The sequence below is a fragment of the Lotus japonicus genome, chromosome 3 (genome assembly GCF_012489685.1).
Source record: "Lotus japonicus ecotype B-129 chromosome 3, LjGifu_v1.2".
Lineage (NCBI taxonomy): Eukaryota > Viridiplantae > Streptophyta > Magnoliopsida > Fabales > Fabaceae > Lotus > Lotus japonicus.
In genome coordinates, this window is record NC_080043.1 from 80837216 (window position 1) to 80860170 (window position 22955).

General features: G+C 37.6%; 1 protein-coding gene across 3 annotated transcripts; it reads left to right on the forward strand.

Annotated features, from left to right (window-relative positions):
* The first annotated feature begins 19965 nt into the window (after positions 1 to 19965).
* Positions 19966 to 22451, forward strand: LOC130746360 (B3 domain-containing protein Os03g0120900-like). 3 transcript variants are annotated; one of them, XM_057598963.1, is made up of 2 exons: positions 19966 to 20150; positions 20330 to 22451. In XM_057598963.1, the coding sequence occupies exon 2, from the start codon at positions 20381 to 20383 to the stop codon at positions 22031 to 22033; it is 1653 nt and encodes a 550-aa protein (XP_057454946.1). In that variant the 5' UTR covers positions 19966 to 20150; positions 20330 to 20380; the 3' UTR covers positions 22034 to 22451. The 3 variants fall into 3 exon arrangements, with proteins under 3 accessions (XP_057454946.1, XP_057454947.1, XP_057454948.1); XM_057598964.1 differs by lacking the exon at positions 19966 to 20150 and having other exon boundaries at positions 20212 to 20534; positions 20757 to 22451; XM_057598965.1 differs by lacking the exon at positions 19966 to 20150 and having other exon boundaries at positions 20401 to 20534; positions 20662 to 22451.
* The last annotated feature ends 504 nt before the right edge of the window (positions 22452 to 22955 follow it).

Below are 22955 nucleotides of genomic sequence, written 5' to 3' on the forward strand. Positions count from 1 at the left end.
AAGCTTCAGAATACGACAATCGGGTACGAAAAGACAAGTTTTGGAAACCGAGAACTTCCCCCCTAAAGGAATAACCCACGGCCTCAAAGGAAAAAGGGCTTCGGCTCTTTTCCTTCGATCAAATCTGTTTACAAGGTAGTTTTAGGGGTAAACTAAGGCAAAGAAACTGTCGGAACAATTTTCGGACAATCAGGTCGAAATACGACTATCCAGGGGCATTTTGGTCCAAAATAAAGGCTCAAAACTTCAAAGTTATCAGTTCGGAAAACAAATTTGACAGCAATGATCCTAACGACATCCGTGACAACAAATCCTAAAGGCACGAAGTCAGATTATGACTTTTCGACAATAAAGTTTCGAAATGTGCGACAAAAAGGTTTTGAAACAGTTTTTCAAATCCTGGACAGCTCGATCACAATCAGCGATTACTGACAGAGGTTTTAGACTCTTGGGAACGTAAGGAACATAACCCAACCAAGAAATCAGAGAAATCGGACAGTTTTACAAAAAGCTCAAAACTGTGAGCACAGAAACGACTTCAGAAACGCAACAGAAACAATAATCAGAGGTAGGAATCATGCTAGCTACCTCGATACCTAGAAGTAGGGACGAACTGCGCGAAGATCGGTCGAGTTTCGGCGAAAAACGTTCTCCCCCTTGCTCTCCTCAACCCGCAGCCCAAATAGAAAGAAAATGAAGATATTTTGCTTTTTCGACTATTTATAGGTGGGTGAAATCGCGGGAAAATGAAAATTTCGCGATTCCGATTTTTGCAGCACGTTCACCGAGGAATTCTAAGAGAGATTCTGGCGTCAGAATTCAAGAACTTAAAACAACCATCTAAGATTTGGGAAAAACGATATCTAAAATCCCAAAGGCGGTGTAAGTTAGTCTGTTCCGAAAAACTACTTTTTGCTGTGATGCTCAAACGACAAAACTTTGTACTGGAAAAAGATTGGAAATGTCGAAACAAATCTGGCAAGCGGACGGAAACTTCGTTAGAAGTCCCTAATAGAAAAAGTCTTCATCCATTGCTCGAATCTAGGGTTTTGAAGCAAAGAAATTAGCGTCGGCGAACTTCCGAAAAGTGAATACTATCATGCGTACAGTCCAGAGTTTCGAAATGAAACGCTGGTCGAAGGAAAAATAAAGAGAATCTTTAAATTTTCCAAGGATTCGAAATCTCACTTAAAACGTTGCGCTAAAGCGAAATTAGCCTATTCTGGACACGCTCGCCATAAAGCAGGTGTGCAGACAACTCGCACTAATTCCTACAGCAACTCCGCAACATTCGTCAAGCAATTCCTGAACTTCCTTCTTCATTAATCTTTCTCAAATATCAAACTCATGTCACGCTTACACTGATTCTACGCGTGAGTCGGAAATTAGCTTGTTCTGAAAATCCAGGTCTTACAGATTGTTTGAACTAGGTGACTAGGCAACAAAGTCCACAACTGCTCCAACTTCCAACGATTTCCATCCCAGAGGTCCCTAATTCGGTGATCAATATCGTAGTAATGAACAAAATCCACAAGTTGGCCAAGAGGTTGACTGCCACACCACGTTGTGTCCCAGAAGGAAGACAAGTCGTACCCAATCTTAAATTCAAAACCCTACCGCAACACTTCACGAGCTTTACCAAAAGCCTTGAAGACCGGAGAGCCCTGCTTGATCTCAGCATCCATGAACGATCCATCAGAAAAATAGTTGGCTCGAAGAAGGTGCACCCAAGGTTTCTCAGATTCAATAAGAATATCCCAGACATGCTTTCCTACTAACGCAACATTATGATCTCTGGCTCTATGCAATCCCAAACCCCCAGCAGATTTGGGAAGCGTTATACGTACAATCCCAACCAACAAAATCTACATTAAAGTTGCACTATTTATAATATTGCTAATTAAAATTAATTAACCTGCAAAATGGGTAACCGATTTCTCTAGGGTCATCGATGACGCAGTTCCCTCCCTCCCCACAACAGCAATGGGTGCTTCCACCATGGTTGTCAATGTCGACGACAACTGGGTTTTGACGCAATAAACGATGGGGTGTGCTGCTGTAATTCTTGATGTGAGTGGTAGATGGTTCTGTGGCGTGAGCACGAGCTTTGGTCACGCCAGAGCGTACCTTGCAGAGGTTTTGGCACTTGAGTTGGGCTCCAGCAGGCTCGGGATCTTGGTTATCATGAGGTAGTTTGTTTTTCAGATTGCTCAAACGTGCTGATAAAAAAAAAAGATTGCTCAAACGTGGTGGATGTGTTTCGCTCCGAAGTTGATGTTAACAACTTTTGGGCAAAGGAAACGACCTTGCGGGTAAGGCGCATACTCACTTGAAGCTGGACAGTCAAGATTGATCTTATTCCCAGAAAAAGAAATACTACAACAAACTTCATGGTAAAGCAAGCTTCCCATGAGAGATCCCCGAGACGTGTTTGACATTTTCCGCCCCCTGCCATCATTGAGTTTCTTTGCAAATATATTTTTTGTTACTTGTCCTTTTAGCCTTTCCCTTGTAAAAAAAACCTGCAAAGAAATGGAATTAGCTTTTACATTGAATGGATCCAGGTAATTAGTTGGTAAATTTGAATTTCAATCGCTTTCCATTACATGTGTCGATCCACTTCTCCAACAACGAAAACAAACAAACAAAGAAATGGAATCAGACTTTGTGTTGCTCTTTTCATGGGATTATCTCATTTTCTGGTCTCTTTTCTCAACCAAGTGATAAATATTTGAGGAAATAAAAGATGGCATTTTATTTTTATTTATTGTTTCAGAGATGACTGAATAGGGCGAATTGAAGAAGAAAATAAAGGACCTCTACGGCTGTTTTAAAATTAATTATACTTTTTGTTAAGGGACAAATCTCGAACATTCTAACATACTGTTATGGTTTAAATGGTGGATCATACTATTAAAATTTGATTTAGTCATAAATTTATTAATGTTTTACAATATAATTTTTATATGCTAAAATTATTTCAAGTATTTTTTTTGAAACAAGTAAGTATTTTTAATTTTTTATCCCTAAATAATAGCTCAAGTGGTAAGTACTATGATATATGTCGGTTGGGTGGGGTTCAGAGATCGATCTCTGGAAGGTGCAATTATCTTCGATGTACCAAAAAATAAGATATTTAATTTCTTGATTCAGGTAAACAAATCCAAAGTTTATAATCTTGTGATATTTTCTTTTGAAATCGATATTATTATTATTATTTTTTGAAAATAAATCGATATTATTATTATTTTTTTGAAATATATTATTATTATTATTGTTGTTACTAAAAGAATTATATTTTGGAAAGATTATTAAAAGAATTGTTACTGTCGTTGTCATCATATTGTGGGGTTGTTATCATTATTATAAAATCGTTACAGATTAATTTTCAAACGTGCACGTACAAACACACTTTTAATTAGTGTGCCCAAACAAATAAAATCAAACTTGCTACATGAGGGCTTTCCATGAAAACTGAAAAGTGACGAGATGTCATTAGTTAAAAAAAAGGATTAGGAGACTACTCTACAGTACAAATCACCCACGACATTTTTCTGGCAGCTTATCAAGCTTTTTATTTTATGGGAGTCAAAACTGCTAAAAAAAATAAGGTGTCTGTAAGTAATCAACAACAATATAGTCAACAATGAAATGTGGTTGGTGCATGTATTATTGTTTGTTAGTCTAATTGCCAAGGCATAGCAATTCGTTTGATCCTCTAATGTTTTATACTCTACAAGCTCAGATGACAATGCTAATCTTTTTGCTTGTCTATGTCATAGATGCAAATGTTCAATTTAATTATGGTGATTGGAGACTCTGCCCAACCCATAAAAAATAAGCACATAGATAGCAATGGACCACATGCATATATACTTTTTCATAAACTTGGTCATATATTACGTGTGAAGCTAGCTAGCAGCAATAGGGATGGCAGAGAAGCCCGAACCCATGGGCACCCGACCCGACCCGACCCGATTTCTTGGGTGAAAACCCGAGTTAAATGGGTTCGGGTTCGGGTTTTACCCGATCACTTTCGGGTTCGGGTTTGGGTTTGGCCAAACCCGCACCCGAACCCTACCCGAACCCGGATCTGTATAAGTGAAACCTAAGTATTCTGCTTGTGCAATACAATATGTGCAGCATCTTGCATATTAATTTAACAGTAACATGGCAATTACAATGTTACATTACATAATATAGCTCTCTTCACAGTCTTTTTCAGGTCGGGTTTCCGAGTTCAACTGTTTGTTTGAGGTTGTGTGCGGGTGTGGGTACGGGTCGGGTGAACCCGAAACCCAATGGGTTCGGGTGTGGGTTTAAGTTCACCACCCATTTCGGGTTCGGGTGCGGGTGCGGGTGTGGGTTTTTGATTTCGGGTTTGGGTTTGGGTTTGGCAAAACCCGCACCCTACCCGACCCATTGCCATCCCTAAGCAGCAATGTCAATTTAATTAATTGTACAGTATAAGTATTAAAATGCAGTGCTATATATTCCTAACAATATAACCAACCATCTATCAATGAGACAAGGACATGCTTGCTTGCTTGCTTTCTGGTCTCAAGAAGCATAACTACCGGAAGGAAAAATATATAAATCCAGCATGTCTAGATTTTGGTTATGAATTGAAGTTTTATGTTGGTTAAATATGGATGAGGTGAAATCTTAAAAGAATATAAGATACCAGAAAACTCTGACCACACATTTTTACTTAAAACATTAAGCATTGGGTATATATATATAAAAGTCACAATTCTTATTCATTCTTCACATAACTTATTCTTAACCAATGTGTGACTTCAACTAAAACAATATTCTCCCCCCCCCCAAGTATGAGTTATCAACGCATTACCATGCTCCTCCTACGGGAAAGCTTATCCACACTTGCACTGTCATTCGCTTCACCGCGTCAACAGGACACGCTGCTTGGCCACACTGATAAGAAAATTTTCAATAAAAGAATCATCATCATGGCTATACCAAGCATCAACTCTCATTATCTTAACAGACCATCACAACTCTCATTGTTTATACTGTCAAAGAAAATTATCATCTCCACCATAACAAGTATACTTCACTTAGAACTAAACCATCGTAAAACAAAATCATCATACGAGTATACTTCACTTGGAACTAAACCATCATAACTTGCTACTATACCATCCCTAGATTGTTAATGTAAATGAAAAAGAAAGAGGTCAAAGAAAGCATCTTAGGAAAGTCCTACATTGCTAATAATGGTGAAGGGTGGGGAGTCCAAGACTATATATATCACAAGTTCCTTGCTACGACACACCATGCAAGCACCAAAAAATACTTTAAACTTATATTTGTGTTTTTTTTTTCTCTTATGCTCTTATTTTAGAATATAGTGAGTTGTAGTTTAAATATTTACGGTGTCATGTCGTGCCAAGGTGGTGAAACCTTTCGCTCGACAAAAGCGGTAATCTCTTCCTGTTCCAAGCTAAGGTGGTGAGCGAGAAGCCCAATCTTTGTTCTCAATCCCTTTATTCCAAGATCGCATATAATCGAGCGGCTCACGCATATATTTTTTTCTAAGAGTTTTGGGGACTAGATTCACGAGTTGAATGGCAGGTATGATGTTGGGATCCGATAGTTTAGTGAAGATCAGAATAGCGATGGATTCCTATGAAACATTCCGAAATAAGAAGATTCAATTGTTAAGAGAAATATAGTATAGAAAATGACTAAAAAAAGTAAAATGCAAGAGATTTGGTAACTAGGTTATCGGGTCCTAACCACATCTTCAAATCCTCCATACCGGATTCCACAAAGAAACAATTCATTCATATTCACCTTCCCTGAGGCCAAAGGGGGCAATCAAGCCTTTTTGCTTCATCCCACCCAAAGCGAGTCAGAATTTTGGCTATCAATAAGGAAAAAAAATCACGTCCAACATGGAGATAAAGAACTCTTTTAATATGGTGGGAACGAATTTACCGTCGTATGGATGACCAACGATTTCTAGCGATTCCGGCTTCATGCAGGAGAGTTGCAGATGTTGACTTTGGAGGTTGCGTACTATAGTTATAGTGCCTTCGACATAGTTGAGGCTTCAACTTTTCTTCAGTCTCAACATGACCGACCAAGCGTATTGATTTCGAACACCTCTAGCTATCACATTACTCTCACCAACTTGCAGCAAAAGATCTAGTGCGAGCATAAGGAAGCATGGAATCGGACGCTAGCCACATACTCACCCGTGCTGCCTTTCTAAAGGCTTAGAAGTTCGAGACAAAATCTAATTACCTCTAGAGGCGGGTGACCTAACGTGGCCGTCCATGAATGAAAAAATTTGTTGTCTCATTCAACTACATGTGTTCATGTAATCCATAGCCTAACAGAACGCAACAACGAGGGAGAGATGTAGTAGTGTATAGTTCCATTCAAGTAATCTATGCCGCTTCAACATCTCTCACCAATTGCGGTACAATAGAGTTGTAACTCATGAAATCCAAAAAAAGACGAAAAAAGTAGTTGTGTACTGTAACACCCCGATTTCGGTGGCGTCACTTTAGTAACCAAAATAAACTTAATGCGGAAAAACGTGAATATTTTTTTTTTATAATAACTAAGACAAGACTGAATTAGATAAAACCCAAAGGCGAAAAGCAATAAAGCTAATATACAATATATATAACAGCCCCCGCTGTAAGTAGCAACCTCGTCACGAGTAACCTCCAGTGACGGAAAGAAAAGTGCAACGCCCGTAGGCAATATATACAAACCAAATGAAAAGGTGAAGTGTCCGCAACACTATCCCTCAAAACTGAGAATCAGCTGACCCAATGGCCTGAAAATAAGACCTCCTAAGTCCAACCAACTCTCTGTGATTCCCGTAAGGAAACCACACCAAAAAGCTATAGGTGGGAAACTACCCTGTCCCCAAAGAAGCAAATGATGTTCAGAGCTAAGACTCTACTCCTACACTAATCCCATCTCGAGGAGCTCACACTAACACTCATTCCTACATGCTAGCGTGATCGTCGTCCGAATTTGAAATCCAGAACGACCTAGTCTATGTACACCATCCGTCCTCCTCTCGCTACCGCGACGCGCTCCTGTTCCAGCATCCCAACCTAGTCCCCCCCGAAGGGTGAACCATCATGAACTAGCCCGCCAAAGACATCTGACAAAGGGCGTTTGTCCGCCAAAGCACACACAGAAGACGCGAGAGTCAACTCCAAAGAATTATATAAATAATATCACCAATAGATACCGATAAAAGATTAGCCACTTAGGCTTATAACTAGGGATAACATCCTAGGGTTGCATTATTCCACAAAGAATATAACGACTGTAAATCACAGTTAACATGCCTCAAGTAGAATTAACAAGTATCAAACACACTCAACAACTAAGTCAGTATGCATGTTGCATGAAATGATATGCAGGTTAACCCAGTCAACCAATATGCAATCCGGAACGGATGGACATCAAACGGATCAATGCTAGCACCAGCAACGGTGGGACCATTCTGCCCGCGTGCCTCTTACACCAAACATAGGTATGGACATCAAACGAGTCAATCCTAGCACCAGCAACGGTGGGACCATTCTGCTCGCGTGCCTCTGGGATGGACATCAACCGGATCAATCCTAGCACCAGCAACGGTGGGACCATTCTGCCCGCGTGTCTCTTACACCAAACCAAGGTAGCCAGATCAGCCGTAACCCGTAGGTCTGCCATTTCGGTCTGCTACAAGAGACGTCTACAGACGCTCTTACACGGAAATCCGGGTCTTATGACCATTTTGGAATCCGACGAGGTCCAGAGTACGTCCTGTGTTAATATCTCATTAATGTTGCATGTATGCAGGATGATTAGTCAAACAACGTCTCCGAATCTCACTCGACACGTCGCCACGTGTTCTAGGTAAATTAAAGTCTCTAAAAGCTTACCCTAAGGTAACGGTCGATTCTGCGACCAAAAGACACGCTTCACCACAACACATAGCTGCTCCAACAGCACAAGAGTATCACATACTCGGGAACTATCAATTCCCCGGACTTATCCCCAGGATAGCCCAACAACATAGCTGCTCCAACAGCACAACAACAATAGCTGCTCCAACAGCACAACAACAAACGCTGCTCCAACAGCACCACAACATCTACATACTCGAAGCCTCTCAACTTTCTCAATACTGGGATCCGACGACACTTCTCGTTTTCCAAAACTAAGATTTGACTTCCACGCCTTCCTTTCGAGGTTGTTATCATTACTTAAAGATTTAGAGGTTATTTAAGGTCTTATGAGTTTTCTTTATAAAATAGATTCCATTTTGTCTTATCGCAAGTCTTATACATTTTCAGGATCTCCCAATCCCAAATCACTTCCAGAGAATGTCTCGATCCACTAACAAAAACAAGGCCCGAACCTCGTTCGTCCTATTAAACTTTCTCAAAACTCTCAAAATAAAATCGGCATGACCTGCCCGCTATTCTCACCATTCAGAATCTCAGATTCCAGTGCAAAGCATATTTAAATCATCACAATCAACAACATGTCATATATCAATAAATCTCATTATAAACACTTAGCATTTAGCATATAAAGCATGCACCACACATCCTAGATTACCCACATAGCACATAGCATGTAAGTCAATCTCAAAAACATTCAGTAGATGAATCATCTACATTGTCAGCCGAAGCCTCAGAAAACATTTTCCAATCACACACAATCCAGTGCATAAACAGTAAACAATGTCGAGAGCATCGACCCTAAGCATTAACTAGAGATTCAGTGAGAAGCCCTCACCTGTAGATTCTCCAGGACGATCTCCTAACACTTGTTCACAATCAAAGGCTTGCTCCTCTGGGAATTCCTCAAAATCACCTTTAGAGCAAAACCACAGAAATACTATCAGAATCTATCGAAAACTAAGCTATCGATACTTACTAAGGTTACTCGAAGTAATCTATACTCTAAGGTACGATAATCTAGCGCGAAATGACAAGTTTTCGGAAAAGGAAATTTCCTCCTCCCCCCCTTAATAGGTTCGGCCACTTTTGGTAATTGTGGGGCTCGATTTTTCTTCGATCAAACTTGGTTCCTATGCTTTCATTAGCCGTAACTAAGGGTATTCTGAACTCGGAAAAATTATCGGATCAAAAACTGTCGCAGGGGTATTTTGGTCATGATTTTTAACTTAGGATTTTCAAAACTGAAATCCCAAAAATAAAATTTTGCAGGGACGTCACCAACGACGTTTATGACAACTAATCCTACTAGCACTAAGCTAAGGCGATAGTTTTCAGCCTAAAGGTTGAAGCTTTACACCAAAAACTCCAAAAATGGGTATTTAAGGCTAAAATTGATTCCGGCGGAATTCCGGCGACATAACGGAAAATCTAACCCGGCAGAAGTGATCTTGGGCACATAAGGAAGAGGTTTAGAATCAGAAATGAAATATTCAGGATAGTTTTGCAAAAACCCATAAACTATCAGCTCAGAAAAGTCTACAGAAAAGCTATGGAAAAAGCGATCAGAGGTAAGGATTAGCGACTATACCTCGAAACCTTGAAGCAGCAACTGATTGATCGACGATCAAGCAAGAAATGAACAAAATCTTCTCTTCTCCTCCTCCTTGCAAACTCGCGGCCTTGAGTGGGTTTTTGGGTGAGTTTTTGTGTTTTTTTCTCATTTCTTGACTATATATAGAGGTTGGCAAAACGCGGTAAAATGAAAGTTTCGCGAATCTGATTTTTCCGGCTTCATTCTCCATGAATTCTAAGATAGGTTTTGGCGAAAGAATTCCAAAACTAAAATGAGGTCTTCTTGTATTTTTGGCGACTAATGCATAATCGGTATAAAACTATTTTACCCGATAAGTTGCTTTTTGCATCGGGTGTCGGAATAGAAAACTTCCTTCTGAAGAAAGATTGAAATCATCAAGAGAAATGGGTGTACGCGTGTAGAATCTTCATTTGATGTTCCGAATAGAAAAAGTCTTCATAGTCGGGTGATTCTAGGGTTTTGAAATACCAGGGTTTCAGTTTCGGCAAACTTCCGATGATTGGAATCGGACGTTCGTAGATCCTAGAGTTTCGCCTCGAAACGATTTTGATATATGGAAAAAGAGAAGTTCTAACATTTCTCTGAAGATTTTTGGAATTAATTTCCATCGTGCCTAAAAGTGAAAATTAGCTATATACTAGGGTTTCTGACCTAGGTTAAGCGTATAACGATCGTGCTATAACTTTTATCGATCATAATGCAATCCTTGAACTTTTCCTGAACTTTCTCCTTCATAAATATATTTCATTTAATGAACTTTTGTTCAGGTTTCCCTTCACATTACATCAACCCTAATCGTGAATAAGAAATTTATTCACTTAGCATAAGCTTAAAAACTTGGGCCTTACATGTACTTTTCATTACACAACTGATATACGTGTCGATTCCCTTAAAAAAAAGAAAATAAGTAACATTCAAATCGTTTTATAAAAGTCTGTGTTTTTGGATTACTTTTAGGCATAGCCCATGGGCCTACACTTTTTTGAATCCAATTGTAGATATCATGCCAGTAACACATAAGAGCCATGGAGTCTGGTGAGGTAGCTCTTGTCTCTTGCTACAAGTCCTACGACACAAGAGTTGGATTCTCTAAAACGTCGACGGTCGCGATATAGCCATTTAGATCTAGGGGAATGCCTTCTCACGTAGGAAGTTCCAATAAAGCATGCTATCAAATGGGAAATCAATTCGTGAAATTTTGGACACAAGTATTCAATTATTAGTTCGAACTTTCCTAGTCTTAAAATTTGAATTCATTTGAAGAGTAAACAATAAAGCCCCTACCAACAAGTGAGGAACTACAAGTAAAGATACAGTTCTTAGAAAACTTCATAAATTGTTCCATTTTTTTATTTTTATTGAAAATTCATAAATAGATCCTCGGGTGGAGGCCAGGTGTCAATGTCAAATGTGTGGCACCACCGCCTCTCAATCCCTGACTGATTCAACCATAACGAGATCAACCCTTTCACATCTTCCAAACTTTTTGGGTCATTGCTCCGAGTTTTGTTTCCCCGATTTGAAACCAGTTGGTTCCATAGTTTATCTAGAGGGATTCTTAGCACTTAGGCACTTTATCCTTCTGCGCCTTTTTGCCAGTCTATGATTTAACTAGGGTGGGCGCCTGAAGGGTAACTGACGACTCCCCTTCCCATTCATTTTCCTTGGGATGATCAAATTAATCTTTCTCCTATTTTACTCAATCGCTGAAACAAAAGAGGTGGGACCCTTATCCAAACTTTTTGTTCTAATATATATCAAGATTCAGTCTTCTAGGTGGTGAATTGGGTTGAAAGTGAGTGTCGCCACAAACTGGTGGAATGCTCACCAAACCAATTCACTTGAGTGAAAGCCATAGAAGGCACAAACAAGGAGAAGATCCTGGAAAAAACTTCTAGGCGAAGGGATACATGAATGAACCGTCTCCCACCTGAATGAGAGGTATTCTGATGTATATGTATGAAACTATACAACTAAGGAGGTCATACAAATTTTGATTGATATTGCTCATCAGGGCCGGTCCCGACATTTTGGAGGCCCTGGGCAAATAATAAAAATAGACCCCTAACAATATTTTTTTAAAGAACATTATTTATTTAAATTGTAAATATTATCAACAACTTAAAAAATGTGACTAACATAAACAAAACGTCATATCCACTTATCTAGTGAATTAGGTAGAAGATCCCAAGGAAACCTTCACGTTCCAATGCTAATTAAGCTCTTAAATATGACCAACAAATATCAAGTTACTTGTATCTCCAATTCTCTCTTATTAATTGTGAACACCTTCAATAGAGAAGTACAGAACTGGTCTTAAATGCAACTACTTTTTTTTTTTGGGAAAACTTAAGATTTTTTTTCTTCTGAATAATGCAAAAAAATATTTATTTAGCAAAAAAAAAGGGGTGGGAAAAAATTTATTTAGCAAAGTGGGGTAGTTTTTGGAGAAAAGGCCACGGGCGCGGTGTCCCAGTCAAAAAACTGTGGCCAGAAGTCTGAAAAGACAACGGTTCCCTCTTAGTGTGGTAGAACCCAGATCTCATAAAAAGCTATGGTTTCTAAACTGTTGCCTAAAGATTTTAGGCAACAGTTTAAAAACAGTAGCCTTTGGAAAAAAAATTTTCGGGCATCCAAAAAGGGTTGTGGGCCTGCTTGCACAGGCCAAGGGCCGGCCCTGTTACTCATGACAACAATATGCATCTTCTTTTCGGGAGCACAACTCACAAAAACTCCAAGGTTAATGATGATTGCCTTGGAGAAATATTAGGATGAGTGACCTCTTGGAAAATTTTCGAAAGGAGCGCGCGAGTGAGTCAAAGTGTGCTGATAGAAGATTTGTGTTGTTATCATGAGGTTGATCATCAGATTGAGATGTTACACGACACATTCAAGTTGGCCCTGTGGGTTTTAGGTCTGGTTTAGGTTTATTAATAGTTCAATACTAAAAATGTGTGTGTGAGAGAGGGAAGCTTAATTGTGATGGATATATAAAGATTTCTTTTATTTCTTTTTTTAATTTTTTTTAAATAGATATAAAGATTTATTTTAAACAATACTCAGAGAGTAGTGTATTTGAAGGTAGAACATTTTAAACTCCCTAAAAAATTCACATTACCTAAAAAATAACCCCATCTAAAAATACGGTAAAGTAAAAAATGAATAAAACTCTTCTTTTAAATTTATGAATTGAGATGAAAAATTTTCACATTAACACTCAAATGCCGGTTCATTAGCCATTCATATATCATCAATGATTTGAGAATTGATTTTAATGACACTCTATGGATATTTGATATTTCACAATTTGAAACTGCAGAAGGGATCACATTATCTATATGTCTAGCTAGAGACATTTTTTTTTGAAATCCTAGCTAGAGACATTAATTCAAGACGTGTGGAAACTTCCGATAAGACATCTCAAATAATATATGATTTTTTTTTTCCTTTTCCGTGAATTTAAACATGATCTACCAAATCTGCAAAGTAAGTTAAACTAATTATACCTGAAATAATTAATATCCGGCTTTCCTGCATGTATTTTTTTTTGGAAAGAAAAGAAAATATTATGATGAAGAATCTTAATAACAACCCTCTCAAGTATTAATAAAACAGATTATTATAATGAATTAAAGAAAAGGTATAACTAATTAAAGGTCAACCACATGCACATATGTCAACTTGTATTAATTTTAATGTCTTTCTTCCCCCATATTACATAGTTTATCCAAATTCAACAAGTGTGCATATGAGAAAATATATCTTCTTAGGAATTTGTTAATTATGTGCATATGTTTTTTAATTATGTGCATATGTGACACGATTTATTAATTCTGTTTTATCGGTGATAGTTGCAAACTGAATAACAATTAATTTTGTACAATCCTTAATTTTATGTACCATATGCTTCCTTTTATTATTAACTTAACATTGTTACGGCAACGACAAGGATACACCAGTTAGAGTAAGAACTACGGCTATTCCATGTTTATTTTCTTGTATTAAGCGGTAAATATATACTGGTCATAAAATGCATTCTATTTTTATAGATGATAATTGAATATTTGACCTCATAGTTAAGAGATAAAGTAGTTAGAATAGTCCGTTTTAAATTGAAGCTGAATTTTTGTAAATTAAAATGAAAATGTAGGTTTTTCCACTTTCTTCATAGCACCATTTACATTGTTGGACCTTGATCTTATCAGTTGGTTTTCGAGCATATCTGGACTAGATATATATATGGAAGATGGTGTTGGTACGCAGAGACTTTCAACTGCTTCGCTGTTTTTATTTTTTATTCTCCGTTAATTTTTTATTTTGTGTTGGTGCTAGAAGACTCTTATAACTATTTTTGCAGCTTTTTTTGGCGCTAAAATTTTGTAGTACGAATCTAATTTTCTTTTTGAAAGTTAGTACGAATCTAATATAGATATGGATTTTTTTTATTCCGGCCTGTGTTTTTTTTATTGAGAATGAAATTGTTGAATAATGTTCTTGTGACACTTCAATGAGAGAAGAAAAAGAAAAAGAGTAATATAATAAGTAATGTGATAAAAAATGAAAATAATGTTAAAAGGAGAAAATAAGTAGAAATGAGATGAAATAGAAAATAAAGTATTAATGAATCAAAACATGAAATTGTTGGGGCCTAGCCCCGCCCATGTACCGAAAAAAAACATGGAATTGTTTCTCGTTTTTACCTTTGTTCTTTTAATTCCTACATCATACATTAATTTGTACTTCCTTTTATTACCTCTATACCTCATTTAGATTTCACTTATAAAATCCGTTTGCTTATTAAAAAAGATGTTGTTTTCCTATTTTTTCAAAAAATAAATAATGATATTTAATCAATGTATATCATTCTTTTCTTATGTAGATCTTAGGTTTGAGTTCCCAATCTTAAATTGTTCACTCATTGGAGCAAGGGGAAGTGAAGTTCTTAAATCTATTTTTTTTTGGTAAGCCAAATTGTATAAAAATGAGTACTAGAGGTACTCCAACCCATTGTACAAAAAGAGGTAATAATTAAAGTCAAATGTCCTCTGCGATGTTTTACTTTTTGAGTTTTTAAGATTAAAATACTATTTATTCTCTCTCATATAGCGACTAGATAGCAGTTAAAACAAGAGGGAAAGAAAAAGATAAATGAAGAGGAAAACAAAGCCAAAAAATAGAAGAGGATCTCCGAAGCAAACTAACTATTTTTTTTGTGGCTTCATAGAAACCAAACTGTGTTTAGAGAGGGATCGAAGGATGCAACAAAGTTTTTTGATCTAGCTCAGTTGCATTCTTGGAATTGGTTGAAGGCAAGCTCCAAAAGCTTTCATTGTTCTCTATATGAGTGGATTGTGAACCCAACCTATTGCCTTCGGAATTTATAGCTGTATGTTTTGTGACCCTCTTCTGTAGTTGGTTGCGGGTTGCAGCAATTTTGAGACTGCGTTGTCAATTTGAGACTTGGTTGCCGCTGATTCAATTAGGATTTTGGATGTCTTGTTTGCTTCGTGGTGGGGATCCTTGCCGTCTGCTGGTTTTGTTCTGTTAGAAGCAGTAGCAGGACTTCTCTTTTGTTCCCTTCTCCTTTTCTTTTCTCCTCTGTACTGGCTTCTTTGTGCAAGGTTGGAGGACCTCTAGTATCCCCTTTTGTTAAATCTTTTTCTTATAAAAAAACAATGAAGGATACACATCAGCAAAAATTATAAAATGAAAATTTACATAGAGAAAACCAAATGAAAATGCTTAAATAGAGGAAACCAAATTTACAGGATGATATCTTATGATTCATGTGATTGTTTTGAATGTGGTTGGAAGCTCTTATTTTAATGGTTGGAAGCTTCGATTCGGTGGTCGCACGCTCTGATTCACCCCGTTCTGGTGGTAAGTGGGCTATCGCTCCGATCGGGATGAAACCTTTGATCTGTGGGAGAAGGTTTAGAATGGGTGGGGAAAGGGAGAAATGAGGAGTCTTGGAGGTGAGAAAGGGGTGGTGGTCGCTGCTGAAAAGAGAGAATGCATAGAAGGAGAGTGAGGTAGTGGCCACCATTGGGTTTGGGGGAGAATGACTATGGTTTGTTTGAGAGAATGAAGAGAATGCTAGAATGAAGAGAGAATGAGCTGTTAGGGTTTGTGACCTACTATCTCAGGTTATCCTTTCATGTGTTTGGTGCAATGTGACCAGCTCAGTCGATTTTTAGTTCGTTTGGGCTCGTATTGAGCGGTTGGGTAGTAATTTTTTTGACTAGCTGATCGTATGTATTCCGAGTGGGCTACATTTGTTAAGACTAACCCAATGTCGCAAGGAGAGAAAAGAAAGTTATTTGAAAAATGATAATAAGGAAAAAGAAAGGACGCTGAGCGGGCATTTACAGTGCACCAATCTCGATTTGCGATTGTTGTGGTCCATCACGCTCTTGCCATGTGAATAACATGAAGCAAATAATGCATTCATGCAACATATTACATAACATGATCATTGAAGAAGAACACGACGAGTATAGTGGTAATTTTAATACAACCAGGTAGATAATGAAATCTTAACCGCTGAATTATCTAATGATCTTATTCCAACTTTTACACATTCTTTGAAAGAATAGGCGACATACGTCAAAGACAAACTCATCAACAACTTTAAGCAAATCTGGTGGAGCATACTTATGCGATATTGTATATTTTGTTTAAAATGAATTGTCATTTATTTTTCAATGATTATGTATTTTCTTTCCATCTTTAATTATATAATATAAAGTAACACATTTTTTTAACTCACCATGTCCAATTTTAATTATATCACGTTGTTATAAATATTAATTAAATTAAAATTACGAGAAAAAAATATAAATATATGCGGTGTTGTGACACCAGAGGAATAATACTAAGAATTTAAAAAATAAAAATTTGTGGTTGGAGTGAAATTTGCATCAATTGTTTATGAGTTTACTTAGATCTTATGTGGCACTTTCAGCCCAAATGAATAGTGCTAATTAGGGCTATCTAAGAATGGTCAAACTGAACCGAACCCGACCAAACCAACGGTGTTTAACTGAATGGGCCGGTTCGGTTCGACAATGGGTTTGGTCGATTCATTGTTATGGGTTCATGTGGATTTAACCAATCGGTTTCGGTTTGGGCTCCAACACGACCGAACTAGCTATTAGGGAGAAATAACCTCTCAGCCCAGACTCAATTCCCCTAACCCTAGTCCGAACCATATAAATACTCTATTAACCCTCAACCTCTCAAACCCTTATCATCAGTTCATATCCTCTACTATCTTCTCAACACAAGACCCAGCTACGCCGCCTCTTCTTCTTCTTAACTATAGTCGCCACCCACCATTGCATGCATCTTCTCATTTCCTCTCTTCCTCCTAACCCTACGTCGTGGTGCCTCCTCTTCCTCTCAACCCTACTACATTCATCCTCTCTCTTCGTCCCAATGAAGGCTTTCTCGCCAGTAGCCATCTCTCCTTCACAACGACACTGTTGCTTAGAGCTCAGCTCATCCCCTGTTCGACGCCCCCAAACTCGTCTTCATGCTGGAGCAGCACCTTCGACGGAGATCTTCCCCAATTCGAAGTCCTTCATGCTTATCTTCCATCTTTGTGCTTGGATCTTCGACGACGATGTCGCTTCTCTACCGAGCAACCCACTTGAATCGTAGTCAGTGTCGCCCGCGCCTTGATCTCTTTTATCACATTGTTGTTTCAGATCTAGTCAATCACTGAATTTCCTCTCTTTCTCAATCTGATTTTTTTTTTACAAAACTTTTAGATCTGAAGGTTTTCTCTAACCATTTGAACCCACCTGTTAGAACCGTAGCTCGTCAGAACTGTAACCCTACGAAACCAACATCTTGGTCGGACGACGACAGTCCTTGGTTATGTGATAGTTTCAACCGTTCAAAACTAAAGTGCTGGCCTAAATTTGTTTGTACCCGTCCGATGGACACCCTTAGTGCTAAACACAGAGAGCTAGCATTACTCTTGTGAGCCCAAGTGTCATGAATGGTATAACTTATAAGCAACTCATAAGCAATTAATGCAGATTTGCTCCAATCATAAGTTATTATTGTGATTTTGCTTGAATACCACAATACTTCATATATTCATATAAACAGTTGATGAATGAGAAACAAAATATAGTTTTTAGTTTAAGGCCATAAAGAACTGATTTTTAATTTAAAAACTCAAAACAAGAACTCCAATTAGAGATGCTCCTGCTTAAAATAATCAAGGTATAGTAGAAAACATGACGTTGAAATTAAAAAAATTAATAAAATGTAATAAATTATAGAGTTTAATGGGTATGCACTGTGAGTGTAAAATAGTTTTACACAGACATCCAATCAATGTTTGCTACGTAGGAGAGAGAGTTACATTCATTTTTAATTTTAATTAAAATAAAAGTATACTTGCTTATTTGGCGGAATTCAATTGGATGTCAGTGTAAATTACACTGACAGTGCATATCCATTAAATTCTAAATTATATACACATGATGACAATCACAAAAATGATGAAATAATATTAAAAAGCTGTCTAAAAGGTGATGTTTGGCATGTCTATTGATTTTGAAGTGAAGTTGGGGGTTGAACTTTGTTTTTTGGTTTACACTTGGGGGCTGTGTTTGAAAGAAGTTAATGGTTTAGTTCAGTTTTTTTTTCCTCCCTGAATTTTTTACAGTTGAAGAATATTCGAGAGGGAACCATGATTGTCTTATGTTGTGTCAGAACAAGAGCGAGTAATTATGCAAGTATTGGATTTTTGAATTATTGCTAGCCTTCAAATGAGATTGACCGGTATGATCATCTTCGCATTGAATTAATAAGTTAAGTGTACAAGTGATTTAGATATCAGTCACATACTCATTAGAAAAACTTAAAATAATGGATGAGTGTTCATACACTTATAAACGACACACTTCTATAGTTGAATTCCAAAATCAAGTCTACATTGAGTAATATTGTGAAGAAAAAAAAAAGGTAGAAAAAGTGAATACTTATCTAAGTTCCACACATCAAGTAGTATTATAAAGAAGAAAGAAGCAGATAGAATGAATACTTGTCCCACACACATGGAGTAATAATGTGAAAAAGCAAGGAGTGATAAGTTATTATAAATATGAATAGTTAGATTGAGTGTTTTTTCACACAAGAACACTAGTCAATTGGGTGCATTGAGTCCGGCTATTGTGTGCAATCTTTGCCTTAAATTGTATTGTGACAATTTGTAATTTTACTTTAAATTGCATTCTTTTGAATGTGGCTTCGCAAATTGTGTATATTTTATCTCTTGATTCTCAACAATTTTGGGATAACTAGAATGAAATGATAATTGAACAAGAATGAAAGTGAAAGAAATGTGTTTCAATAACAACCGTGTTGACCTCAATATAAACAAATTTTCATCATAATTTATAACAAGTTTGTTTGCTTTTTCACTACAACTAGTGTATGAGGATTGAGAAATATCCGAAGACATTTAAAATTGTTGTCTGCGTATCGCTAATAATTTATAATTTATTCACACTTTCACTAAATTTCCACATTTTATTTATTTAATAATTTCTCTTTTGTCATTTGATCATATCACTCATTATATCTCATATTTTCTATTTCCGCCTATTTATACCTAAATTGAAGGGTGAATAAAACTTTTATTCATTGTAGAGAGAGAGAGCAGCAATAGTAGTAGTAGGGTGGCCTGCAGAGAGAGTTGTTTTCATTCTCTCAGCTCAGCTAATTACCTTTCCTAAGGAGGGACCAACACACAGCATACAGCACACAATCAATGGCACCAAAAGTCAAAAAAACATATTAAAAGAAAAAAAAGTGAGAAAACTCAAAACAACCTAACACTGTGCCTTCTCTTTCCTTTACTACACATCATTGGCATTGCATCCCCTCTACTTCTGCTCTGTCTAATAACAACAACTTGTCATAGATAATATAGTTCCTTTTTTTTAAATAAAATTAAGATTTTCTTTCAATAAAAAAAATAAAAGTGCAAATTTAATGAACAAAATGAAGGAAGGAAGCTCATTGTTTCTGGAACAACTGGCCTTTTGGTCTTGAACCGGAAGCATATATTGTACAGATTATTATCCCAAATATCATGAAAACGACCATTTGCTCACATGACCCCAATTCACCCATTATTTATGGGCCCCCACGTATGTGTAGTAACCCTCTTCTCTCTCTTTCTTTTAATCTTCTTAATAAGAAGAATAAAACTAGCTTGCAACAAACATTTTTGCTTCTTTTTTCCTACTTGTAAAGAACCTTCCTTGTGAGGTAACTAGCTATTTTTGTTAGCTAAAACTCACATCATTCTTCTTCCCCTACTTCATCTCTCTCTCTCTCTCTCTAACTCCACATATTATGTTATGTTTAGGTCAACAATAACCCCAACTTGACCCCATTTTTGATTCCTCCATAAACTTGTCTTTAGGGTTTTATGCCTCCTGAGTCAAATTTGAAGGCACCGACTCTTGCAATTGTCTTGTACTAACTAAGAACCAGCTGCTAGCTTTTCTTACTTTTCCTTAATTCACAGCCTCACAAATCTCCACCCTCAAATATCTTCCTCTCAAAAAATATTTTTGTTGGTATATATATAATCTTTCTTGGAATTTTTAAATTTTTATTATTTGATTCCTTTGCTTATATATTTATTTATTTCCCTCCTCCCTAACTTCCTTCTTCCTCTTTTTTCCATCATGTTTTTTTTTTTTTATATTCTTTCTGGGGGGTGACATTATTTATTGTTTAATTTTCTGAGATCCAGAGGTTATAATTAGCAGAGAATTCCAAGGTGGGTGGGTCAGTCTATAATTTCATGGAACTGATCCAAGAAGAAGCAGTGAAAGGTTATTCTGATAGCAGAGAAGAAGAGGAAGAAGAAGAAGAAGAAGAGGAAGAAGAAGAAGCAGGTGAAGAAGGAATCATCACAACAACAAGAGAAGAAGAAGAAGAAGAAGAAGAAAGCAGCAGTAAGCACCACTGCCCCTTTTCTTCACCCTCTAATTTCTCTTTATCTTCTTCTTCTCCCTCAATCACAGATTACAACAACACTCATCATCTTCATCATCACAATCATCATGTAATGAACATTCCTAGCCAAAATTCATGGCTTGGAATGACTCATGATGATCCTCATCACTCTCCAGAGGCCAACACAGCCACTGAATCTCACAATTCATCATCTGGGTTAGGGTTCTTGTTACACCAAGATGGAGCATCAGCATCAGCACCAACAACATCCAATTTCACCACCAATCACACAACAAAACAGCTAGATTTCATGGAATTATCACTTGGAAACAACCAAAATCTCTCTGATGAACCCAATTTTCAACAACAACAACAACAAGGATCACTATCTGCTTCAGCTCCTCCTCCTCTTTATGGCCATGCAAGTGGTGGTGCTAGTTCTTCAGCAAACCAGCAACAACAACCCATTGAGAAAGAGCACATGTTTGACAAAGTCGTGACGCCGAGCGATGTGGGGAAGCTGAACCGATTAGTGATACCAAAACAGCACGCTGAGAAGTACTTCCCTCTCGATTCCGCCTCGAATGAGAAGGGGCTACTTCTCAATTTCGAGGACCGGAATGGGAAGCTCTGGCGGTTCCGGTACTCGTACTGGAACAGCAGCCAGAGCTATGTGATGACAAAAGGATGGAGCCGGTTTGTGAAGGAGAAGAAGCTTGATGCCGGCGACATTGTCTCGTTCCAGCGCGGTGTCGGGGACTTATGCCGGCACAGGTTGTACATAGATTGGAGGAGAAGGCCTGATCATCATCTCCCTGATCCTTCATCAGCAGCACTCTTCACACCTTTCTTTCTTCCTCCCAATCATCATCACCAACCACACTTGTCACAGTACTCAATCAGGTGGGGTGGTGCTAATAGCAGATTCTATTCCCCACCACAGCCGCCGCGCCACCACCTCCACCATGACCCTCTGCAGCAGCAGCAGCTCAATTACAACCACCACATGTATCAACATCATCATCATCCATTTCACCCCTACCATGAGCTGAACTCAGGATCTGGGTCAATCTATTACCTGAGATCAGCACCATCAATGTCAATAGCTGATCATCAAACCTTAGCAAGACAACAACAACAACATCAAGAAGGAGGAGGAATCAGCAGCAATATTGCCCCCATGATAATTGATTCTGTTCCAGTTGGGCATCATCACCACCACCACCACCACCAACACGGCGGTAGCGCTGGCATTAGTAGTAGTACTAGTAGTAGTAACACTGCAGCAAAAAGGTTAAGGCTATTTGGGGTGAACATGGAATGTGCTTCTTCTTCATCTTCATCTTTACCTTCTCCTTCTCTACCACAGAATTTGAGGGTGCCTCATGAAGACAGTACAATTTCACAATCATCAGCAAGGTTTGGGATTGGGGATCTCCAGAGAGGGGAGGCTTCAGTGCTTTTTGATTTGGACCCATCTTTGCAGTATCGGCAGTGATGAAAACAAAGTTGAAGAAACAAAATAATGATGGAGAAGAAGAAGAAGAAGAAGATGATGCCAGTTCTGAAGTTTACTGGGATAGCTAGCTACACACTCTCTTTTGCAGCATTATTATTATTACTACTATTTTTTATTATTTTTTTGTTTTGTTTTTTTCTCCCCTTTCTTCATGCTACAAAGGAAAGTGCTTTCAAACTTTCTTCTTCTGATGATAAGAAGTGATAATTAGAGTTTGAACTTTTATCTCAATGAATTAATTGGGTCCTGAAGATATATTGGAACATCCTTCCAGAAATGGGAAATGAAAATCTTGGAATTCAATTACATTTAGACCTTTTCTTCAATTGTGTATAATAGAATTACAACACATTTATATATATATTAATTTATCAGAGTATAAATGTTTGTTTGTTCCTTTCATATATTTTATTAGTATTACTTGAATATAAATATATATGTAGACTGTGCTCTCTCACTTTCCGTTTACTGCATTTAATGATACACAGAAAAGCTTGTTGCTTTCTATTTTTTCCTGTAATGTTTCTGTTAGCCTTGTTGGGTTGATGTCGATCACAACTCTCTGCTGGTTCTGCTTCTCCTGCTGTTGCTGCTTAGTTAGGCATTTTAGCTTTGCAGATAAAGCTCAGAAAGTTGCACAGGCTGTAAAAGGGTAAATTTTTCTTTTCTTATCTCACTTTCCTAAACCATTTATTGATTGATGGGTTTTGATTTGATTTTTATACCTACACCTCACTTCTCTCTATCTCCATCATCATCATCATCAGATTCTCACTCTCTCTCTCTCTCTCTTTTTCTTCCTTTCTCACTTGCTCATGTTTGGACTTTGGATGTATGTAATTATATATTCATTGTTTATTGATGATTATCAATGAATAGTTAACACCAGCCTCTCCCCTTC